At 36.8% G+C, this 25,405-nt stretch overlaps 2 protein-coding genes across 7 annotated transcripts; both read left to right on the plus strand.

The window, feature by feature from the left end:
• Positions 1–2,754: 2,754 nt before the first annotated feature.
• LOC127363564 (ladderlectin) lies at positions 2,755–24,748 on the plus strand. Of its 4 annotated transcripts, none has more exons than XM_051400234.1 (7): positions 2,755–2,877; positions 2,976–3,057; positions 3,161–3,196; positions 4,232–4,341; positions 4,466–4,600; positions 4,687–4,798; positions 12,956–13,120. In XM_051400234.1, the coding sequence occupies exons 2-7, from the start codon at positions 2,997–2,999 to the stop codon at positions 13,021–13,023; spliced, it is 522 nt and encodes a 173-aa protein (XP_051256194.1). In that variant the 5' UTR covers positions 2,755–2,877; positions 2,976–2,996; the 3' UTR covers positions 13,024–13,120. The 4 variants fall into 4 exon arrangements, with proteins under 4 accessions (XP_051256194.1, XP_051256193.1, XP_051256195.1 ...); XM_051400233.1 differs by lacking the exon at positions 12,956–13,120 and adding an exon at positions 5,104–5,453; XM_051400235.1 differs by lacking the exons at positions 2,976–3,057; positions 3,161–3,196; positions 4,232–4,341; ... (1 more) ...; positions 4,687–4,798; positions 12,956–13,120 and adding exons at positions 22,653–22,734; positions 22,838–22,873; positions 23,527–23,636; ... (1 more) ...; positions 23,996–24,107; positions 24,405–24,748 and having other exon boundaries at positions 2,776–2,877.
• Positions 6,589–18,045, plus strand: LOC127363565 (type-2 ice-structuring protein). 3 transcript variants are annotated; one of them, XM_051400238.1, is made up of 7 exons: positions 6,589–6,748; positions 6,888–6,951; positions 7,916–7,966; positions 8,152–8,246; positions 8,606–8,740; positions 8,828–8,936; positions 9,892–10,086. In XM_051400238.1, the coding sequence occupies exons 2-7, from the start codon at positions 6,891–6,893 to the stop codon at positions 9,957–9,959; spliced, it is 519 nt and encodes a 172-aa protein (XP_051256198.1). In that variant the 5' UTR covers positions 6,589–6,748; positions 6,888–6,890; the 3' UTR covers positions 9,960–10,086. The 3 variants fall into 3 exon arrangements, with proteins under 3 accessions (XP_051256198.1, XP_051256199.1, XP_051256197.1); XM_051400239.1 differs by lacking the exons at positions 6,888–6,951; positions 7,916–7,966; positions 8,152–8,246; ... (1 more) ...; positions 8,828–8,936; positions 9,892–10,086 and adding exons at positions 14,770–14,833; positions 15,841–15,891; positions 16,077–16,171; ... (1 more) ...; positions 16,787–16,895; positions 17,851–18,045 and having other exon boundaries at positions 6,601–6,748; XM_051400237.1 differs by lacking the exons at positions 6,589–6,748; positions 6,888–6,951; positions 7,916–7,966; ... (2 more) ...; positions 8,828–8,936; positions 9,892–10,086 and adding exons at positions 14,571–14,636; positions 14,770–14,833; positions 15,841–15,891; ... (2 more) ...; positions 16,787–16,895; positions 17,851–18,045.
• Positions 24,749–25,405: the final 657 nt, after the last annotated feature.

A 25,405-nucleotide genomic window follows, 5' to 3' on the forward strand; every position in this document is an offset into this window, starting at 1 on the left:
CATCTCAGATAGTTTATCCAAACTTATCCTCCCGTAGTTTTGGTCGCACATACACAAAAAGGCATCAAAACGTGCGGCTCAGGCCGGGACATTAGTGCTACGACTTTTCTAAGCGTTTCGCCAAACAGTTTGCCGATAAATCGAGTCGGGCCCACTCAAAACTTCTATTGTTATTACACAGCCTGAATAAAAAAACATTGGAAAGATACAACTTATTGCTCCCATACTGTAATGGACTGCATTCAATTATTCATGGTAATGTGGCAACATTTGTCCTTCCATATTCACTCTCACCCGTTCCTGCTATTACTCATCTCATTTCTACTGTGGCATACATTTACTATATATATATATATATATTTGGCATATATTGTATATATTTTATTACTATAAAAAGGTACTTTTTTTCCCCTTACATGTATATACCTACATTTATATCATCACCCACTTCTATTCTTTAACATTGTGTGAGCACCTTGAGCTACTGTAATAGACAAATTTCATCCAGGGATCAATAAAGTAATTCTGATTCTGATACTGTATCATAAAAGTAACAGAGCAAGTTGAATTTATCGATCTTCAAAAAGCATCTTGGCTTTAACTTAGAAGATAAAACTAACATTCTTTATATTGTCTCAGACTTGTTGGTATTTGCACTCGGACACTCGGACTTGACCCTTGGTCTCGACTGAGTCCAGCAATATATGTTTGTTTTTTCTCTGAAGTAACTTCGTCCTTGTTCAGAAAATGGGTATTGATTTAATTGAATTATTTGAATAATTCTTATTATAACGAGTCAACTGGAGAGATTTAAGGTGAGCCAACTCATGGAGATAACGTTAGATTAATTAGCTATCTTGCTACAGCTGGTAAAAGTCTGCTAACAAAAGCTGCAATTTCAGAAAATATGAAGGTCATCAATGAAAAAAGCAAACGCTTTTGTATTTTGCTTCATTCTGAGCAAAAAGAAAACTTAATTTTAAAGGTGGTCTGACAAAAACAGACATATCGAGTTTGAATATTTCCATCCTCTATTAACAAAGTGAACAAATTAACATATTTTCTATATATTCTATATATTATATATTATAACAGTTTTTCTCAAAAGAGAAGTTGAGAAATGATTTCATCAGAGTTATCGTTCTATCAGTGCTGCACAATTATCACAGTCTCACCAAGTGTGATGAGGAAGTTCACTTAATGCTAAATCATCCAACAGCAGCAGAAAACAGGGAACTGTGTGCAAATATTAATAGAAAATAGACCAGACGGCAATAACTTTATAGTTTTAATTGTATTGCTTTGTTGAAGAAATTTAAAAGTAAAATTAATCAAATTCAACTTGAAGAATGCCAGTTCTCAGGATGCTATCTTAGATTGTTAATCATGTTAGTGCTACTACCCTGCTGGGTATCACTGCTAATTAATGGGTGTATACGTGTAAATAACTGTATATAATGATTTATCTTATTTTCTGTGTTATTCTACAAATTGAATTACCCTTTTCTATGTGTGTAGCATGAAGGGACTGCAAACTACTTACACAACCTTGTGTTGTATAATTAAAATTTCCATGATTCCTTATATATATGTATGTATATACTGTATATATGTAGATTTTCTGTTTTTCGATTCAATTTTATTTGTATAGTGCCAATTCATAACAAAAGCTATCTCAGGGGACTTAAATCCTGAGATAACACTCAAATACAGCAGGTTTAGTATTCCTTATAAAATTATTTACAGCAACCCAACAGTTTGCACCATGAGCAAACACTTGGGAAAAACATCCTTTTAAGAGGCAGAAACCTCGAGCAGACCCTGGCTCTGGGTGGGTGGCCGTCTGCCTTTGGGTTAAAGAGAAAGAGAGAGGACAAGAACAACACTGCAACAACAATAGCAACAACTATAATAGTAGATAATAGTAGAAATTACTGATGATGATGACCACAACAGCCACAATGATGGGGAATGATGCTTTATAATAATGATAATAATAATATGACCTACTACTATTACTACTAATAATAATAATATTAACAGGAGGCACCACCAGGATCCATTAGAACCTGCGAGTCGAGAAAAGCACAAATATTATTGGGATATGAATGTGTGCAGAAAGAGAGGAGCTCATGGGAAGTCTAGGCTTATAGCAGCATAACTAAGGGATGGTTCAGGACTTTCAACAAACTTGTATGGGATGTATACTAAAATAGCATAGTCTCTAAGTTATCATTCATTTCACAGATTGATTTAATAAGTTGACGTAATTTAATAATGTGGAATGATTTTAATATTTTAGGGACTATTTTGTCGATTTAGCCCTGTAATTTTATCCTTTGTCAGTTAACATGCACTGTCATTTGTATTTGTCACGACATGTTATCTTTATGTTATTTTTTATCTTTTCTACCTCAGTATTTTATTCTATTGTATTTTTATTGTATTTAAATGTACCTGGCTGCTATGATGACCCAATTTCCCTTCAGGGATTAATAAAGTCTATCTATCTATCTATCTATCTATCTATCTATCTATCTATCTATCTATCTATCTATCTATCTATCTTGTGTATTTGTCTTAGACTTCACAAAATGATGTCTATGTTATGTGCCAAGAACATAGTAATGCTGTATACATTAAAACAAATTGAATTTCACATTACACACATTAACTGATCATAATAGTGTTTGTTCATGGTGAGAACTGAGTATATCTGATCAACACATAGATAACGTGTTTCTATGTGTGTGTTTTCATATCTCTTCCTCTCTTCCTATTTTGTAATAGATGACAAATAAGTAACTATTTAAGATCTGATCTTTCTCTTGTCGAAAACAGAAGCTACAGGCTTCAGACAAGATCATTCTGCTGCAGGTTTTCTACAAACTCTTTTATCTTACTTCCTTTAATGCATTGACAGTCGCCTGCTCCCTACTTGATGTTACTCACATGTTTGTGTCTGTTTATTGAAGGTTATCTTCATCATTCCCAACATGAAGATACTGACTGCGATTGCAGTTCTCTGTGCCATGATGGCTCTGACCAGAGCTTTTGGTAAGTGATATAGAGATGGTATTATGTATAATGAACTGAGAGGTATTTTATTTACATATCTTGAGATGACCCAAGTCAATAACTGCTTTGTCAAACTGTCCAGCTCTTCCAGAAGCCGAGGCCAAGGATGATCAAACAGGTCAGTTGGTCTTCTTTTATTAGATTTTTATTAATATGCATTACACTGTCCAAGATTCTGTTAAATTGCCTGATTTTACCTTCTAAAAGGATTTGGCTTAGAGCAGTGTATCTCTTTTTATACCGCATACTCAGAAATACTCTCCAGGTATCACTATTATGACAGATGTTAAAATATCGTAACATAAGACGTGGAGGCAGGCTGTATCTTGAATGGAACCAGTTCAAGAACCAGAGCTAATTTGGTCCACACGTAACTAATTGTAGATGTGTGTGGATGCTACGTTCTTGAATGTGACTCTATAATATCGCAACAAAATTACAGGAAAGGCAAAACATATTTTACATTACATTTCAGTGACCGCAAAGTTTACATATTTTCATCTTGACGCATTATAGTTTGAGAACCAGGGGCTTAGAGGGTAGAAGTAGTTAGTCCTAGTATTATAAGTACAGTATGTCAAAGAAAAATGTAAGATCAGACTGTTGTTTTCTTCTAATATTTTAGAAAAGCTAAAAAAAGACACTCAAGACGTTTTTTATATCATCTCACTTGTCACTTGGAAGTATTTGCAGTTGGACTTGACCATTGGTCTCACAAAATATTCTATTTGCTCTCAACCAGCAATATATATCTGTATTTTTTTTATTTAAAAACAAAACCATTGATGCAGTACTCTTGTTAAGAAAACAAGTATTGGTTTAGGGTTCAAAATCCATCTAGAACGGACATTTCGATAAGGATTTGGAAGTGACATTCAATACTTACAATCTTATGAACTGGTCTCTCTTATTTGGACTCGGTCCTGACTCGTTCCTAGTCCTGGTGTTGGACTCGACAAAGGTGGTATTTCCCAAAATGTCAAACTATTCCTTTAAAATCAACTCGAAAACTGTCGTGTAACCAGTGTAGAGAGGTTAACAATAGGGGTGAAGGGATCCTTTCTTTTTGAAGTGAGGTTTATTTTCTCACGGGCAATAATCTAAACTTGTAGATCAATAAAGCCTCATCTGTTATTTTATTACATGTTCTCAGTAAAGAGTCACCTGGTCAAGAGGTCAACAGCTTGTCCCAATGGGTGGTCTCTGTTCAACGATCGCTGTTTCCACTACTATCCAAGACCCACAACTTGGGCTAAAGCTGAGGTAATCAGGAGGATTTCGATTTATGTTTGTCTCGACTTGCATTCTTGGTTTCTTTTTCTGACTTGCTGTCGTTCAGTTTTTATTTGTTTCAACTCTGCTCTCTGTCTGTTAATCTCCACTGTAGAAAAACTGCCAGTCCTTGGGTGCAAACCTTGCATCAGTACAGAACATACAGGAGTACCATGAGATTCAGAGGCTGATTACGGCCGCAAGTTATCAGTCTAAGGAGGCATGGCTCGGAGGCTCTGATGCACAAGAGGTATTTTTAATCATAACTGCACAAGACCCAACATGTCATTTGATTAAACCGGTTTAATTTGTGTAATATTCTGTTTTCTTGTCTAGGAGCGTCTTTGGCTGTGGAGTGATGGTTCTCCTTTCAGCTATCTGAACTGGTGTAACGGACAGCCTGACAACTATCGCGGCCAGCAGCACTGTTTGCAAATGAACTTTGGAGGTAAATCAAATTAACTTATTTCTATTGAAGAGTATATAGCGTTTAAACTTGTAATACTTAAAGTTTCATGCCTGATTGATTTGGCAACACCTGTGGTTATCATAGTAACAGCAAACACTACCTTAATACTACAGCACCTGAATTCTGGAGACATTTTACAGCTACTTTGTAAAGCCCAGTTCGAGACGAAACTGTTTCTTGATTTTGTCTCAATCTGTCTCCTCTGAATGTTTAAATCAGGAAGCACAATGATGTTATAGCAGACAACAGTTTCCATTTGACATAGAGATTGTTTGTATTTACAGCCGACAAATGCTGGGATGATGTCGGCTGTCTTATTTCCCGCCCATTTGTCTGCGCCAAGAAAGTCTGATGAATCCTGGGCTGCCAGAGAGGCATCAAGTACCTGTCGAGAGCAACAAACACACTGTTTTTTGTGTCATCAGTCTTATAACTTGAAGGCTCTATATTTCTTCTTTTTTTCTATTGCTGTTAAGCTACTTAAGGAATGAGAGAGGAGGAGCTGGATTGTCTCTTAGGCCTTAAATATTTTAAGAAGAGCAGACTGAAATTAATGCTTTTAGCAACTTATTCTGGAGGGTGAACTGGTTTTTCTTGTTTTATGCAAAATTAAAAGTCTCAAGCATTGAAACAATCTGGTCTATGAGTGATGTGTTTGTAAGATTAGTGGACTGACTGTGATGTACAGTATGCAGACTACAAAACAGAGAAATACAGGAATATTGGTGATTCGGGACAAGAGATCGACTGGGACTAGGAACGTTTATTTTATGTATATTTTCTGATGTGAAGTTAATGACACGCTTCAGTGCTGATGGCATGAATTGCAGTATCTTTATTTTAAGTGAATTAGTGATGAATCACCATCATACACAAATCATACCTCAATATCATCAGTAGTAGCCCGAGTTTACACATAATCCCTGAGGATGACTATACAGAAAACTGCATGGCAAAAGTAGCAGGTTCTCTATATTTTAGAGACCCCTCAAAATTTCACAAATCATGTTTTCAGGGGAGTTCATTAAGTTGAGCCCGGCTCCGCTGTAGTTGGGACCCTGGTAATAAGAAGATATTTTATCACAGAAATATGCCATTAATGCTGCATCAACATCATATAGGAAAGTTCTTGTTTGCAACTGTGTACCGGACACCATTTTGTTTTGTTTAATAGTGCCACCATCTGGAGAAACTGGTAATTATTCAAACAGATATATGCCAGGGAGCATTTCACCTTCAGGTGCAAGACTGTTCTGTATTTTTAAAATGTATTCAGAGTAGGGACAAATCATCTGGTTCCATTGCAAGCAGTTTTAAAGCTGTTCAGTAATCCATTTTTTTTTTTTTTTTTTTTCATTTTGGCCATTTGGATGCATTGAAATAAAACATAAACACAGCTGATATATACCTAAAGTTAAGTTGCTATTGCAAACAATCTACACATCCACCAGACACAGAGCAACATTAACATACATTTAGAGTCAGGTTTATAGTCACCTAATGAGTCTTACTCATTGTCCACTGCACAATTTACAACATAAATTACTTCAACAAATGATTATAGTTTGGCAAAAACTTTTCCAAATTTTAAAGGGGGTTTTAGGGTTATAGACTATAGACTATATATATATAACATTCTTATAATATTCAACCACAACAGGTGTTTACTTACCCCTGAATCGAGGGACAGAGGTTGTTGAACCTTGTACAAATTGTGAAGCCTCTGAGGCAAACTTTTTAGACAGGCTCTGATAGGGTGCTGCAGGTACACCTCTTACAAGAATTTCTCCATCTCACCGCTTGAACCTTGATTTGTAAACAACACAAAGGGTAATTTACTGTATATAAGAGCTGGCATTTCTCTTGTTCAGCACCTGAACACAAGAAGGTCGAAGCTACAAGCGGACAAAGAAGATAATCCAGCTGGAGGTTTGCTTCAACTCTCTTTCTCTCTCTGCTCTGTCTTCATCATTGTCTCTACGTCCTCTGATGAATTCTGACAGCCACTAGTACTGTCCTCACATCTCTTCTGAGGTATTACCAACGTGTCTGTTTCTCTTTATTAAAGATCATGAAGATGCTGACTGTGTCTCTACTCGTCTGTGCCATGATGGCTTGGACCACAGCTGCTGGTGATTATGAGCTGCTCATTTTATTTATATTTGCAATCGATGCTTCCTGAAAAAGAGGTCAATGTTCCCTCTTCTGAACCCGAAGGAGTTCCTGCACTGTAATGTGATAAGTTACTTTAACGCAAAACAATTGTTGAAACAGATTACACAGAAAATTTAACAACAAAGTAACACAAACTCTTTTTAATTTAAAAAAGATTCCTAATTAAGCGACTTTTAGTAGTAATTTTAAGCGGCACTAACTTAGGTTTGTAAGTCACAGAAAAAGATTAAAGATCCTGATTAAGTACTTTTATATTTATTGAAGTATTTTGTTTTTAGTAGTAGTTTTACTTAGATTTTTAGATGTAATGACTTTTAAACTTTTTTTTTAATTAGATGACCTCTTTTGGTTTAAGAGTGTGTTTTCTTGTTTTGGTTCCTCTCACTTTTTTTTACCAACTGTGGTTTAGTTTGTCAGTGCAATATAAAAGTCCTGCACCTCTATGGAAACAGGGAGATATCAAAAATGACTTTTGTGAAGTATAACAGTTATAACGGGGTAAATTATTTATATAATATATAGCATTTTTCAACAAGCTTTAATTAATACTTTTTTTAATTAATACTAGTTTAAATATTAAGTACATGTCAAATATCGTGGGATGAATCCTTGCCTTCCATGTTATCTATCTTTATGTAAAGACAGCCTGTTCATGGTATAACTGTCATGTGACTGTTGGTCTCAGCCGAGTCACTGTAGCTTTGTAATTGCTCTGAGGAGCGCTTAATTTAAAACAAGAAAGCAACGTTATATATATATATAAACTATCAAACAATTTGTCAGCCTTTTTTGACCTTTGTTGACAATGTAACCAATCTTTCTGTCACTTTTGATGAAAATGAGTTTGCATGCAGTTATTGTGTATGTAGAGTAACAACAGAAGATGAACTGAGTCACTAAGTGCTGTGTCAAAACCTCCAGCTGTTCCAGAAGCAGAGACCGGTGAAGGGACAGAATTATCCATCCAAGGAGGTGACTTAAACTTCTTACTCTTATGACTCTGTGAAGTATTTAAATGTCTTTTTAGGGCTAAAACTATATTGGTTCTGCCTCCCTGTTCTCGCCAGTTCAATTAAGAATTCTGTAGGTCTGGCGCATTGATGGAGATCTGCTTTGGTGCGTCTCAATATTCACTTCTTTTCTAAATTTGTTTTCAGGGAATAGTCACGTCGCTTGTCCCACTGGTTGGACTGGTTACAACGATCGCTGTTTCATCTATATTCCAACAGAAATGACTTGGGCAGATGCTGAGGTAATCAGGATGATTTGGCTTCAGTGCAGTGCAATGTAACAAAGTACATTTACTTCAGTGCTGTACTTATTTGAGTCACAAGTCACTCTTTCTATACTTATTATTTAGGGAAATATAACTTATTTATCCCGAGGGAAATTCAAGCATCCAGTAGCAGCATACAAACATAAATTAGACATACATTAAACATACATTCATACATTACACGTACATTAAAATTATTCCTTTAAAAGTCCAGTATGTATGTCTACACTACATCCAATTTGCTGTTATTAGCTTCTAATTTGGCGTCTTTGGTATGTAATGTATCTGTTGTATGGCTCCACACTACATCCTCCATCCTCTCTGTGCTTGCGTAGAAAAATTGTCAGGATCGGGGTGGAAACCTGGCATCGGTGCACAGCTTTGAGGAGCATCAAGCGATTCAGGGTATGATCCTGATTCTCACTCAGGCGTATCCACTCACATGGCTTGGAGGCTACGATGCGGCACAGGTATGTCACTGACTGCACAAAATGTAAAACACTGTAAATAAAACCTTTACTTTTAAACATCTGTTGTGTTATATTCCAATCGTCTAGGAGGGTGCCTGGTTCTGGAGTGATGGTACACGTTTCCAGTTTAACTTCTGGGATCAAGGACAGCCTGATAATCGTGCAAATGCACACTGTATGTTGATGAACTTTGGAGGTAAGCAAATATATAGCTTCAGAAACATTTTCCTTTTTTTCATCAGTAAAAGTGATGATAATGGTAAATTTTACAAGGATGTTTGAACTTCTCAAAACCCTTCACTCTATTCAACAACTAAGAACATGTAATACCAGTAACGACCAGAAACCACTACCTCTTAACCGTAGATCAGATAATATCTTGGCTTGACAGAGGAGGGAAAGCTGGAAGTTGTGTCTTTATGTTTGAGCTGCTCTCATTGGCTGCACAGTTTTGACTCATCTGTAGCAGGAAACGATGGGGGTTCGCCTGCTCACACACGATCTCGTATTACAGATAGACAGACAGCCATTACATAGAATACAGGTTTACGTGACACCTCCACATTGGCTTCACTTCAAGACCCGGAAGCTCTGTCCATTATATATACTATCAGTGTTCGCCTGCTCACACACAATCTCGTATTACAGATAGACAGTAAAATATGGTTGTGAAACGATTTTAGGAGAGAAATAGTCAACGCAGTAACAGAATCTGGATCCATATCTGATCAGCACTGCCTAGTTTGACAGTTTGATCTGAGTTTGGTGCGTTGAGCTGGAAGGACTCATTGAGAATGAGCTGTCAATCACAAGGTAGCCCTGCCCTAAAGCATACCCTGTTTTATGGTCTATTACAAGTAAACTAGATATTGAGACCATAAACTCATTAGGAAACTCTTTACTTAGCTCATAAATTGGCACAATTGCTGATTTCTCCATAAGACTGCATAGTAGCGGTTTTTATTGCAGCTGATGGAGCTGCCACCTGCTGGCATTTACATAGAATGCAGGTTTATGACACTTCCACATTGGCTTCACTTGACAGACCCGGAAACTCTGTCCATTATATATACTATCAGTGATATATACATATGCTTGGCCTAATTGTGATGGTTCATTGGTTGTCTAAATAACTCCCTGTCTTTTTACAGATCAGAAGAAATATGACGACCAGCCTTGCTCTTTCACAAAGCCGTTTGTCTGTGCCAGAAAGCTATGATATCTCTTTGGACAACAGAGAAACATGCTGTACACTCTAGGATTTTAGGCCTTTCATTCTGGAGAGTCAACTGTTTGTTTTTTTTTTCTTGTCTTGTACACAATTAAAAGGCTTGAGCATTGAAAAACTGTGAGTCACATATAACTTTAAATACAACACTATGAGGTGGAGGAGAGTCTGTATCACACAGAAAGGTTAAAAATGGATCAATGATATTAAAAAGACCAAAATATTGACCCAGTATATAAAAAAGTTTACTGGATGGTAACAAAAGACTGATAATAGCAGTCCGATCAGACAAACAAATCCATAAAGAGGCAGGCAATATCTAAACGCTCAACATGCCCTCATTGACTTCCGCTCTACACCTCCATTTATAATGTACGTAAAACTGGTTATTAAATTCAGTGCACACTGAAAACTACTGAAAACATATCTATGAATATTGTGATCCATTTCTGAGATCCTACCAAATGTTAAACACTGGAACTTTAACTTTTCATGTATTCTTTAGGCTGTATTGAGCAACTGGTATTTTCTCAGAACACCTAGAACCTAGAACGAATAACAATGAAACAAAACACTGATTAATAGATCGGCTGTCAGGTCTTTATCATTTGATCATATTTTAGTATGAAGTACTCCAGTTTGCCTTGTTAACTTTTTGCTACTGCATTATGCTGTTCATACAAACTCAACACTTCCTGTTTCTGTTTCAAATTAAAAACCCTGTAGCACTTCAGTGGAAAGACTCCCTTCATGTCCAAAAAAGGCTTTTATTGTGAAGAATTTACAGTTGTTTCATTCAATTCATTGATATACACCGTTCCCATATACTGTCTTCACATTTAGCTGCTGCCACCTTGTGACACTTGTGCGTTACTACAAAATGCAGTTTGGCTGTGAAATAATTAACACACATACACCTGCAGTGGCTGAAACTGATTTTAACACCTGCTGGCCAATCAGAAATCAGTGCTTTCTGTTGCTGCAATCTAATGTGAGATATTGGCACTTCTACATAGTGTTGCTCTCAAACATGTAATACAATATTTTGTGTTATTTGTGATACATGTGTGTTGTTCCCCTCCTTCTATGTTCAGGCACTCAAACCAACCGCTACAAACAGTTGTGTTTGAATTCCAGTTATTTTGTAAACAATTAATCTGAGGTTGACAAAGTTAGGGAGCACATATTGACCCAAAAAATGCTCAAATTGGTGTTGTTTCACAGCATGAAATGTAACAGTAATGACAAACAAGGGCCAAATAGCTGTGTTTGAAAGTTTGACCAGATATCTTTGTTGTTAGATTTTATTTAGAAAAGAAAATGCATAATAATTTCATCATTATAAAAATACATTTCCTATTAACTAAAATATATTGTTGAGAAAATTTCTTTCTGAAGATGTACATTTTATTATGACGATTTGTTAAAAGTCTAAAAGGCACTTTTTAAGGATAATGACCAATTTAGGAGGATCTATTGGCAGAAATGGAATATAAAATTCATAGGTATATTTTAATTAGTGTATAATCACCCGAATGTATGAATTATTGTTTCTACAGTAGCCCAGAACAGACAAACCACACTGCGTGTAGATTAATAGTTAGTTATTAGTTGCAATCTGCAACTTCACCGCTAGATGCCACTAAATCCTACACACTGGTCCTTTAACAACACTATTAATACATACTTTCAGGTGAATGCCACTAATATTTATTAACATTGTACAAATCTTCTATCAATTACTCAACCTCTTTAATTCAATTATTTATGTCAAACATCAAATGTATAGGCCTTATATGTATCAAAGCTGTGCACCTTCATGAATAAATTGTTAACTAGAATCACAAATGGATGAAATATTACATTTGTGAACATCTATGGTTTATTTTGAGATTTTTAATTTTATTTGATTATCTGTGTGATTATACACAATTGTTTTTTAAAAAAAATAGTCCTTCCATGTAGGAGACAGTGTTTTGGGTTTCCAAACTGACATGTAGATAAAATCATATGAAACTGAATATTAATTCTGATGTGTCATTGTTACAGTATATTTCTTATCATTGGCAGACTGAAGAGAGAGGATGCTGAAGATGGTTTATCCTAAGTCTGCCGCATAATTTTCATAGTGTCATCTTTGCTGTGAGGACAAAGATCTAAAAAAGACCTTGAAGGCCAGATGCCTTATCCAAACACTTGGTCTACCTTTTTGTATTTTTTATAATACTCCAGCATGTAGGTGCATATATTAAACAGCCACCAAAAATCTAATCAAAACACTAGAAGCTGCCTCCTGAATTCCTGTACACTGAAAAGAGTAAAACAAGGCTGTTGTTAGTTTAATGTGTTTTTGTATCATTGTAACGATGATTATTTTCTTCATTAAAAGTAAACTTTCTAAATTATCTTTGGAAAATGGCAGTGGACATCAAACTGCAATTACTCATTCGATCAAGGCATTTTTGTTAGATTCCATTTTTTTGAAAACATCACAGATGAATCTGACGGTCTTGCAGTGACCAGTAACCAAACGACTCCCTCCAGTGAGCCTGCAACAACTTAGAAGACCAAGCAAAGTTCATATAGGTAAGGAAAAAAGCTGTAGCGTTAACGTTAGTCCAATTTTCTAGATCAGTGCTGAGTTCATGTGAATTACAACAGCCCCCTTAAATACAAAGTTCTTGGTGCAGTTGGACAAGCTCTCCACTAAGAGAGGACCACCAGGACCAGTTTTTAGATCAAGTGTCTGTGTCTGTGAGGTGGGGCATCCATGGATCGGACTTGTTTGTCCAGCACATCCCACAGATTCTCGATTGGATTGAGATCTGGGAAATTTGTGTTCCTCAAACCATTCCTGAACCGTTTCTGCTTTGTGGCACGGAGCATTATTGTGCTGAAAGAGGCCACTGTCATCAGGAAATAACTTTTCCATGATGTTTTAGCAGACAGCAGTTTCCACTTGACATAGAGATTGTTTGTATTTACAGCCGACAAATGCTGGGATGATGTCGGCTGTGGTGTTCCTCGACCATTTGTCTGTGCCAAGAAAGTCTGATGAATCCTAGGCTGCCAGAGAGGCATCAAGTACCTGTCTAGAGCAACAAACACACTGTTTTTTGTGTCATCAGTCTTATAACTTGAAGGCTCTATATTTCTTTTTATTCAATTGCTGTTAAGCTACTTAAGGAATGAGAGAGGAGGAGCTGGATTGTCTCTTAGGCCTTAAATATTATAAGAAGAGCAGACTGAAATTAATGCTTTTAGCAACTTATTCTGGAGGGTGAACTGGTTTTTCTTGTCTTATGCAAAAAAAAGTCTCTAAAAGTCTCAAGCATTGATTCTGGACAAGGGACTGACTGGGACTAGGAAAGTTTATTTTATGTATATTTTCTGATATTTTCTGATATGAAGTTAATGATATTGTGCTGCCACGCTTCAAAGGAGATGGCAAGAATTGTTTAAGTGAATTAGTGATAAAACACCATCGTGCACAAATCATACCTCAATATCATCAATAGTGGCCCAAGTTTACGCATAATTCCTGAGGATGACGATACAGAAAACTGCATGGCAAAAGTAGCAGGTTCTCTATATTTTAGAGACCCCTCAAAATTTCACAAATCATGTTTTCAGGGGAGTTCATTAAGTTGAGCCCAGCTCCCCTGTAGTTAGCACCCTGGTAATAAGTAGATATTTTAACACAGAAATATGTCATTAATGCTGCATCAACATCATATAGGAAAATTCCTGTTTGCAACTGTGTACCGGACACCATTTTGTTTTGTTTAATAGTGCCACCATCTGGAGAAACTGGTAATTATTCAAACAGATATATGCCAGGGAGCATTTCACCTTCAGGTGCAAGACTGTTCTGTATTTTTAAAATGTAATTTAAAGTTCAGAGTAGGGACAAATCATCTGGTTCTATTGCAATTAGTTTTAAAGCTGTTCAGTAATCCATTTTAATTTATTTTTTCTAATTTGCCATTTGGATGCAGTAAAATAAAACATAAACACAGCTGATATATACCTAATAAAGTTGGTTTGGCAAACAATCTACACATCCAACAGACACAGAGCAACATTAACATACATTTAGAGTCAGGTTTATAGTCACCTAATGAGTCTAACTCATTGTCCACTGCACAATTTACAACATAAATTACCTCAACAAATGATTATAGTTTGGCAAAAACTTTTCCAAATTTTAAAGTTCAAGTTTGACTTAAAACCCTTTTTACAGTGCATTGCTTGGTTTCACTAATATCTCAAATGTTAGTTAGGGTTATAGACTATAGACTATATAACATTCTAATAATATTCAACCACAACAAGTGTTTACTTACCCCTGAATCGAGGGACAGAGGTTGTTGAACCTTGAACAAATTGTGAAGCCCTTGAGGCAATCTTTTATTTGCTGCTTTACAAATATTTAAAAATGGACTTGACTGGAAATTGTGCTTTTAAAATTGACAAATAGACAGGCTCTGATAGGGTGCTGCAGGTACACCTCTTACAAGAATTTCTCCATCCCACCGCTTGAACCTTGATTTGTAAACAACACAAAGGGTAATTTACTGTATATAAGAGCTGGCATTTCTCTTGTTCAGCACCTGAACACAAGAAGGTCGAAGCTACAAGCGGACAAAGAAGATAATCCAGCTGGAGGTTTGCTTCAACTCTCTTTCTCTCTACTCTGCTCTGTCTTCATCATCGTCTCTGATGGATTCTGACAGCCACTAGTACTGTCCTCACATCTCTTCTGAAGTATTACCAATGTGTCTGTTTCTCTTTATTGAAGATCATGAAGATGCTGACTGTGTCTCTACTCGTCTGTGCCATGATGGCTTGGACCACAGCTGCTGGTGATTATGAGCTGCTCATTTTATTTATATTTGCAATCGATGCTTCCTGAAAAAGAGGTCAATGTTCCCTCTTCTGAACCCGAAGGAGTTCCTGCACTGTAATGCGATAAGTTACTTTAACGCAAAACAATTGTTGAAACAGATTACACCGAAAATTTAACAACAAAGTAACACAAACTCTTTTTAATTTAAAAAAGATTCCTAATTAAGCGACTTTTAGTAGTAATTTTAAGCGGCACTAACTTAGGTTTGTAAGTCACAGAAAAAGATTAAAGATCCTGATTAAGTACTTTTTATATTTATTGAAGTATTTTGTTTTTAGTAGTAGTAGTACTTAGATTTTTAGATGTAATGACTTTCAACTTTTTTTTTAATTAGATGAACTCTTTTGGTTTAAGAGTGTGTTTTCCTTTTTTTTGGTTCCTCTCACTTTTTTTTACCAACTGTGGGTTAGTTTGTCAGTGCAATATAAAAGTCCTGCACCTCTATGGAAGCAGCAGAATCGTGGCTAGAGACAGGGAGATATCCAAAATGACTTTTGTGAAGCATAACAGTTATAACGGGGTAAATTATATATATAATATATATAGCATTTTTCAACAAGCTTTAATTAATACCTTAGGCTATTATTTGCTTCAATCATATTGACAAAAGTTTAAATATTAAGTACATGTCAAATATCGTGGCATGAATCCTTGCCTTCCATGTTATCTATCTTTATGTAAAGACAGCCTGTTCATGGTATAACTGTCATGTGACTGTTGGTCTCAGCCGAGTCATTGTAGCTTTGTAATTGCTCTGAGGAGCGCTTAATTTAAAACAAGAAAGCAACGTTATATATATATATAAACTATCAAACAATTTGTCAGCCTTTTCTGACCTTTGTTGACAATGTAACCAATCTTTCTGTCACTTTTGATGAAAATGAGTTTGCATGCAGTTATTGTGTATGTAGAGTAACAACAGAAGATGAACTGAGTCACTAAGTGCTGTGTCAAAACCTCCAGCTGTTCCAGAAGCAGAGACCGGTGAAGGGACAGAATTATCCATCCAAGGAGGTGACTTAAACTTCTTACTCTTATGACTCTGTGAAGTATTTAAATGTCTTTTTAGGGCTAAAACTATATTGGTTCTGCCTCCCTGTTCTCGCCAGTTCAATTAAGAATTCTGTAGGTCTGGCGCATTGATGGAGATCTGCTTTGGTGTGTCTCAATATTCACTTCTTTCCTAAATTTGTTTTCAGGGAATAGTCCCATCGCTTGTCCCACTGGTTGGACTGGTTACAACGATCGCTGTTTCATCTATATTCCAACAGAAATGACTTGGGCAGATGCTGAGGTAATCAGGATGGTTTGGCTTCAGTGCAGCACAGTGGTGGAATGTAACAAAGTACATTTACTTCAGTGCTGTACTTATTTGAGTCACAAGTCACTCTTTCTATACTTATTATTTAGGGAAATATAACTTATTTATCCCGAGGGAAATTCAAGCATCCAGTAGCAGCATACAAACATAAATTAGACATACATTAAACATACATTCAGACATTACACGTACATTAAAATTATTCCTTTAAAAGTCCAGTATGTAACATTTAGGGAGGATCTATTGGCAGAAGTCTACACTACATCCAATTTGCTGTTATTGGCTTCTAATTTGGCGTCTTTGGTATGTAATGTATCTGTTGTATGGCTCCACATTACATCCTCCATCCTCTCTGTGCTTGCGTAGAAAAACTGTCAGGATCGGGGTGGAAACCTGGCATCGGTGCACAGCTTTGAGGAGCATCAAGCGATTCAGGGTATGATCCTGATTCTCACTCAGGCGTATCCACTCACATGGCTTGGAGGCTACGATGCGGTACAGGTATGTTACTGACTGCACAGAATGTAAAACACTGTAAATAAAACCTTTACTTTTAAACATCTGTTGTGTTATATTCCAATCGTCTAGGAGGGTGCCTGGTTCTGGAGTGATGGTACACGTTTCCAGTTTAACTTCTGGGATGAAGGACAGCCTGATAATCGTGCAAATGCACACTGTATGTTGATGAACTTTGGAGGTAAGCAAATCTATAGCTTCAGAAACATTTTCCTTTTTTTCGTCAGTAAAAGTGATGATAATGGTAAATTTTACAAGGATGTTTGAACTTCTCAAAACCCTTCACTCTATTCAACAACTAAGAACATGTAATACCAGTAACGACCAGAAACCACTACCTCTTAACCTTAGATCAGATAATATCTTGGCTTGACAGAGGAGGGAAAGCTGGAAGTTGTGTCTTTATGTTTGAGCTGCTCTCATTGGCTGCACAGTTTTGACTCATCTGTAGCAGGAAACGATGGGGGTTCGCCTGCTCACACACGATCTCGTATTACAGATAGACAGACAGCCATTACATAGAATACAGGTTTACGTGACACCTCCACATTGGCTTCACTTCAAGACCCGGAAGCTCTGTCCATTATATATACTATCAGTGTTCGCCTGCTCACACACAATCTCGTATTACAGATAGACAGTAAAATATGGTTGTGAAACGATTTTAGGAGAGAAATAGTCAACGCAGTAACAGAATCTGGATCCATATCTGATCAGCACTGCCTAGTTTGACAGTTTGATCTGAGTTTGGTGCGTTGAGCTGGAAGGACTCATTGAGAATGAGCTGTCAATCACAAGGTAGCCCTGCCCTAAAGCATACCCTGTTTTATGGTCTATTACAAGTAAACTAGATATTGAGACCATAAACTCATTAGGAAACTCTTTACTTAGCTCATAAATTGGCACAATTGCTGATTTCTCCATAAGACTGCATAGTAGCGGTTTTTATTGCAGCTGATGGAGCTGCCACCTGCTGGCCATTACATAGAATGCAGGTTTATGACACTTCCACATTGGCTTCACTTGACAGACCCGGAAACTCTGTCCATTATATATACTATCAGTGATATATACATATGCTTGGCCTAATTGTGATGGTTCATTGGTTGTCTAAATAACTCCCTGTCTTTTTACAGATCAGAAGAAATATGACGACCAGCCTTGCTCTTACACAAAGCCGTTTGTCTGTGCCAGAAAGCTATGATATCGCTTTGGACAACAGAGAAACATGCTGTACACTCTAGGATTTTAGGCCTTTCATTCTGGAGAGTCAACTGTTTGTTTTTTTTTTCTTGTCTTATACACAATTAAAAGGCTTGAGCATTGAAAAACTGTGAGTCACATATAACTTTAAATACAACACTATGAGGTGGAGGAGAGTCTGTATCACACAGAAAGGTTAAAAATGGATCAATGATATTAAAAAGACCAAAATATTGACCCAGTATATAAAAAAGTTTACTGGATGGTAACAAAAGACTGATAATAGCAGTCCGATCAGACAAACAAATCCATAAAGAGGCAGGCAATATCTAAACGCTCAACATGCCCTCATTGACTTCCCCTCTACACCTCCATTTATGATGTACGTAAAACTGGTTATTAAATTCAGTGCACACTGAAAACTACTGAAAACATATCTATGAATATTGTGATCCGTTTCTGAGATCCTACCAAATGTTAAACACTGGAACTTTAACTTTTCATGTATTCTTTAGGCTGTATTGAGCAACTGGTATTTTCTCAGAACACCTAGAACCTAGAACGAATAACAATGAAACAAAACACTGATTACTAGATCGGCTGTCAGGTCTTTATCATTTGATCATATTTTAGTATGAAGTACTCCAGTTTGCCTTGTTAACTTTTTGCTACTGCATTATGCTGTTCATACAAACTCAACACTTCCTGTTTCTGTTTCAAATTAAAAACCCTGTAGCACTTCAGTGGAAAGACTCCCTTCATGTCCAAAAAAGGCTTTTATTGTGAAGAATTTACAGTTGTTTCATTCAATTCATTGATATACACCGTTCCCATATACTGTCTTCACATTTAGCTGCTGCCACCTTTTGACACTTGTGCATTACTACAAAATGCAGTTTGGCTGTGAAATAATTAACACACATACACCTGCAGTGGCTGAAACTGATTTTAACACCTGCTGGCCAATCAGAAATCAGTGCTTTCTGTTGCTGCAATCTAATGTGAGATATTGGCACTTCTACATAGTGTTGCTCTCAAACATGAAATACAATATTTTGTGTTATTTGTGATACATGTGTGTTGTTCTCCTCCTTCTATGTTCAGGCACTCAAACCAACCGCTACAAACAGTTGTGTTTGAATTCCAGTTATTTTGTAAACAATTAATCTGAGGTTGACAAAGTTAGGGAGCACATATTGACCCAAAAAATGCTCAAATTGGTGTTGTTTCACAGCATGACATGAAACAGTAATGACAAACAAGGGCCAAATAGCTGTGTTTGAAAGTTTGACCAGATATCTTTGTTGTTAGATTTTATTTAGAAAAGAAAGTGCATAATAATTTCATTATTATAAAAATACATTTCCTATTAACTAAAATATATTGTTGAGAACATTTCTTTCTGAAGATGTACATTTTATTATGACGATTTGTTAAAAGTCTAAAAGGCACTTTTTAAGGATAATGACCAATTTAGGAGAATCTATTGGCAGAAATGGAATATAATATTCATAGGTATATTTTAATTAGTGTATAATCAACTGAATGTATGAATTATTGTTTCTATAGTAGCCCAGAACAGACAAACCACACACTGCATGTAGATTAATAGTTAGTTATTAGTTGCAATCTGCAACTTCACCGCTAGATGCCACTAAATCCTACACACTGGTCCTTTAACAACACTATTAATACATACTTTCAGGTGAATGCCACTAATATTTATTAACATTGTACAAATCTTCTATCAATTACTCAACCTCTTTAATTCAATTATTTATGTCAAACATCAAATGTATAGGCCTTATATGTATCAAAGCTGTGCACCTTCATGAATAAATTGTTAACTAGAATCACAAATGGATGAAATATTACATTTGTGAACATCTATGGTTCATTTTGAGATTTTTTATTTTATTTGATTATCTGTGTGATTATACACAATTGTTTTTTTTTTTTTAAAAGTTCTTCCATGTAGGAGACAGTGTTTTGGGTTTCCAAACTGACATGTAGATAAAATCATATGAAACTGAATATTAATTCTGATGTGTCATTGTTACAGTATATTTCTTATCATTGGCAGACTGAAGAGAGAGGAAGTTGAAGATGGTTTATCCTAAGTCTGCCGCATAATTTTCATAGTGTCATCTTTGCTGTGAGGACCAAGATCTAAAAAACACCTTGAAGGCCAGATGCCTTATCCAAACACTTGGTCTACCTTTTTGTGTTTTTTATAATACTCCAGCATGTAGGTTCATATATTAAACAGCCACCAAAAATCTAATCAAAACACTAGAAGCTGCCTCCTGAATTCCTGTACACTAAAAAGAGTAAAACAAGCCTGTTGTTAGTTTAATGTGTTTTTGTATCATTGTAACGATGATTATTTTCTTCATTAAAACTAAACTTTCTAAATTATTCTCGTTGAACCTACTTTCTTCTCTTTGGAAAATGGCAGTGGACATCAAACTGCAATTACTCATTCGATCAAGGCATTTTTGTTAGATTCCATTTTTTTGAAAACGTCACTTAGAAGACCAAGCAAAGTTCATATAGGTAAGGAAAAACTTTGCATACCTGTAGCTTTAGAGTTAGTCCAATTTTCTAGATCAGTGCTGAGTTCATGTGAATTCCAACAGCCCCTTGAATACAAAGTTCTTGGTGCAGTTGGACAAGCTCTCCACTAAGAGAGGACCACCAGGACCAGTTTTTAGATCAAGTGTCTGTGTCTGTGAGGTGGGGCATCCATGGATCGAACTTGTTTATCCAGCACATCCCACAGATTCTCGATTGGATTGAGATCTGGGAAATTTGGATGCCAAGTCAGCACCTCAAACTTGTTGTTGTGTTCCTCAAACCATTCCTGAACCATTTCTGATTTGTGGCACGGAGCATTATTTCGCTGAAAGAGGCCACTGTCATCAGGAAATAACTTTTCCATGAAAGAATGTGCATCCTCTGCAACAATGCTCAGGTAAGTGGTAAGTGGAAAATTAACATCCACATGGATGGCAGGACCCAGCCAAACATCACCCAAAGCATCACACTGCCTCCACCGGCTTGCCTTCTTCCCATTATGCCTACTGGTGCCATGTGTTCCCCAGGTAAGCAAAACACACGCACCCAGCCATCCACAAGATGTAAAAGAAAACATGATTCATCAGACCAGGCCAACTTCTTCCATTGCTCCTTGGTCCAGTTCTGATGGTCATATGCCCATTGTAGGGGCGTTCAGCAGTGGACAGGGGTCAGCAGGGACTATGCAGCCCCAGACCAACAAACAGCGATGCAATGTGTGTTCTGACACCTTTCTATCAGAACCAGCATGAACTTTTTCAGCAGTTTGAGCTACAGTAGCTCAGCTGTTGGATTGGACCACACAGGCCAGCCTTCGCTCCCCACGTGCATCAATGAGCCTTGGCCCCTCAAGACCCTGTCTCCGCTTCACCACTTTTCCTTCCTTGGACCACTTTTGATAGGTACAAAGCAACGGAGGTTGGCCCATGTGGTCCAATCCAACACGGGCCATTATAACAAGAACATTATGACCACCAGGGTGCCCAGTTGGTCATAATGTTATGGCTGATTGGTGTATGTAACACCAAATATTTTGATATGTCATTGCTACAGTACATTTCCCACGAGTATGAATTCAAAGGAAAGGTTGAGAAATTCTTCATCAGAGTTATCGTTCTATCAGTGCAGCATTAATTATCATAGTCTCACCAAGTGTGATTTGGAAGTTCACTAAATGCTAAATCATCCTTAAAGGCTTTCTTTGCAACAACAGCAGCAGAGAAACAACCAGTTTTTTATTTGACAGTACTCCAGCATAGATGCATGTATTAATGTTACAGTCATTTAGAAACATGACAGATATCTCCTGTAACAGCTAAACAAAATGAATTTAGGTTTTTAGAAAACAGGGAAATTTGTGCAAATAGTAATAGAATAAAAAACAGTTAATAACTTAATAGTTTTAATTGTATTGCTTTGTTAAAGGAATTTAAAAGGTATATCAATCTAGATCAATACAATACAATCCTAACCCCTTTTTATTTAGTCTGTCCATTGAGACAGTTCAAAAAAGCTGTCAGGGAGCTTGTTACCAGTGGTAGTTGTAGCCTCGGCAGCTACAGTTTACTAACCGTTGTGTAGTCTCTACTTATCATTAATTTCACAGATTGTTTTAATATGTTGATGTCATTTTTGTACATGGAATTATTTTAATATTTTAAGGACGGTTTTGCCGATTTAGTGCTGTAGTTTTGTCCGTTGTCAGTTAACATGCACCGTCATATGTATTGGTCAAGACATGTTGTGTATTTGGGCACATATTTTAAACTTCACTAAATCAGGTAAACCATTATGTCTATGTTATGTGTCAAGAACATAGTAATGCTGTATACATTAAAACAAATTGAATTACACATTACACACATTAACTGATCATAATAGTGTTTGTTCATGGTGGGAACTGAGTATATCTGATCAACACATAGATAAGGTGTTTCTATGTGTGTGTTTGCATGTCTCCTTCCTATTTTGTAATAGATGACAAGATAAGTAACTATATAAGATCTGATATTTCTCTTGTCGAAGACAGAAGCTAAAGGTTTCAGATCATTCTGCAGCAGGTTTGTTACAAAGTCTTTTATCTTACTTCCTTTAATGCATTGACAGTCGTCTGCTCCCAACTTGATGTTACTCACATGTTTCTGTCTGTTTATTGAAGGTTATCATCATCATTCCCAACATGAAGATACTGACTGCGTTTGCAGTTCTCTGTGCCATGATGGCTCTGACCAGAGCTGTTGGTAAGTGATATAGGGATAGTATTATGTATAATGAACTGAGAGGTATTTTATTTACATGTCTTGAGATGACCCAAGTCAATAACTGCTTTGTCAAATTGTCCAGCTCTTCCAGAAGCCGAGGCCAAGGATGATCAAACAGGTCAGTGGGTCTTCTTTTATTAGATTTTTATTGAAATGCCTTACACTTTGTCCAAGTTTCTGTGTACTCAGGAAAACTCTCCAAGTATCACCATTATGACATTAAAATATCATAGCCTTTAGACGGCCAAATCCAGTAATATGTTTTTTTATTTTTATTTCCTCCTTCAAAACAACACCATTGATGTTGTTCAGAAAATGGGTATTGGTTTAGGGTTCAAAATCCATTTTGTTAGGATTTGGAAGAGATAATCACCTGCAATCGTGTGCTGGCTACCAAAACTCATCTCGTTGGCAATGCCAAAAGCATTCTTTTATTTCTGTCTTGGTCTTGACTCTGTCTCTCTCATGTGGACTCGGTCTTGACTTGAACTCAAACCTCTTTGAACTTGGTCTTGACTAGATCTTGGCTTGTCATGGTCTTGGACTTGACAAAGTCGGTCTTGACTACAGCACTGCTTGCTACCTTGGCAAGAAAGCAAATTAAAATGTCAAACTATTCCTTTAAAATCAACTCTAGAACTGTCGGTTAACCAGTGTAGAGAGGTTAAGAATGGGGGTGATGGGATCCTGTCTTTTTGAATTATCTAAACTTGTCGATCAGGTAAAGACTTTAACCGAAGACTTATCTGTTTTTCTATTACGTGTTCTCAGTAAAGAGTCGTCTGGTCAAGAGGTCAGCAGATTGTCCCAATAGGTGGTCTCTGTTCCACGATCGCTGTTTCCACTACATTCCAAGACCCATGACTTGGGCTCAAGCTGAGGTAATCAGGATGATTTCAAATTACTGCTTCTAGAAAGAGTTTATTTGTTTGTCTTGACTTGCACTCTTGGTTTCTTCTTCTGACTTGGTGTTTTTATTTGTTTCAACTCTGCTCTCTGTCTGTTAATCTCCACTGTAGAAAAACTGCCAGTCCATGGGTGCAAACCTTGCATCAGTACAGAACATACAGGAGTACCAAGAGATTCAGAGGCTGATTAGGGCCGCGAGTTCTCAGTCTAAGGAGGCATGGCTCGGAGGCTCTGATGCACAAGAGGTATTTTTAATCATTACTACACAAGACCCAACATGTCATTTGATTAAACCGGTTTAATTTGTGTAATATTCTGTTTTCTTGTCTAGGAGAGTCTTTGGCTGTGGAGTGATGGTTCTCGTTTCCAGTATATGAACTGGTGTAACGGACAGCCTGACAACGCCCGCGGCCAGCAGCACTGTTTGCTCATGAACTTTAGAGGTAAATCAAATTAACTTATTTCTATTGAAGAGTATATAGAGTTTAAACTTGTAATACTTAAAGTTTCATGCCTGATTGATTTGGCAACACCTGTGGTTATCATGGTAACAGCAAACACTACCTTAATACTACAGGTTCCTGAATCCTGGAGACATTTTAGAGCTACTACAGTTCGAGACGAAACTGTTTCTTGATTTTGTCTCAATCTGTCTCCTCTAAATGTGTAAAACAGGAACCACAAAGATGTTTTAGCAGACAGCACTTTCCATTTGACATAGAGATTGTTTGTATTTACAGCCGACAAATGCTGGGATGATTTGAGCTGTGGTGCTACTCGCCCATCTGTCTGCGCCAAGAAAGTCTGATGATTCCTGGGCTGCCAGAGAGGTATCAAGTACCTGTCGAGGACAACATCAGTGTCATCAGTTTCATAACTTGAAGGCTCTATATTTCTTTGCATATCTCAATTTTCTTTTCTATTGCTGTTACACTGAGTGATGAAATGACAAGTGAGAAAGGAGGAGCTGGACTGTCTCTTAGGCCTTGTGTTTTTAAGAAGATCAGACAGCAGATTGTGTTATGGAAAGTACGCTTTAGCAACTGTATTTCCTGTCTTTTGCAAAATTAAAAGCATCAAACAAGCTGGTCTATGAGTCTGTGTTTAAAGATAATTTGGGGAATTTTTAGTGTATATGTGGTTGTTGAAGAACGACAGGAAAGTGGAGAGACAGAGTGGGGATGACATGTGGCAAAGGTTAATCAAATAAAGGCTCAGCCTTAGTACATGGGGCACGTGCTCTACCAGGTGAGCTACACCCTGAGTCTGTGTTAAATCAACAGGTATCAAAGAACCCTCTAACATCATTAAATAATATTCTACACATGTACTTTTTTGAGTAATTAGTTGAAATTCTATCTCAAAATATGCCATCAATGTTGCATCAAACATCACATAGACACCATTTTGTTTAACTCAACTCAGCTCAACATTATTCGTATAGTAACATGCAGCCCAATTTGTCAGCCTTTTTTAGAAGAAGATATATACTTTATTAATCCCCTATTGGGGAAATTCTTCTTTTCACTCTTTATATATATATTTATAACCAATCTTTCTGTTACTTTTGAGTGTTTGAAAGAGACTAAAAATAGAGAGTTTGCATGCAATTATTGTATGTGTGGAATAGTTAGAACCAATACCTAGAACCAATACCAATGAAAAGAAACATTGATCAATAGATTGTCTGTCAGGGGTTTATCGTTCGGTCATAGTTTAGTATAAAGCCTCCTTGTTTCTG

The sequence above is a fragment of the Dicentrarchus labrax genome, unplaced genomic scaffold (genome assembly GCF_905237075.1).
Source record: "Dicentrarchus labrax unplaced genomic scaffold, dlabrax2021, whole genome shotgun sequence".
In the NCBI taxonomy this organism is placed as follows: Eukaryota; Metazoa; Chordata; class Actinopteri; family Moronidae; genus Dicentrarchus; species Dicentrarchus labrax.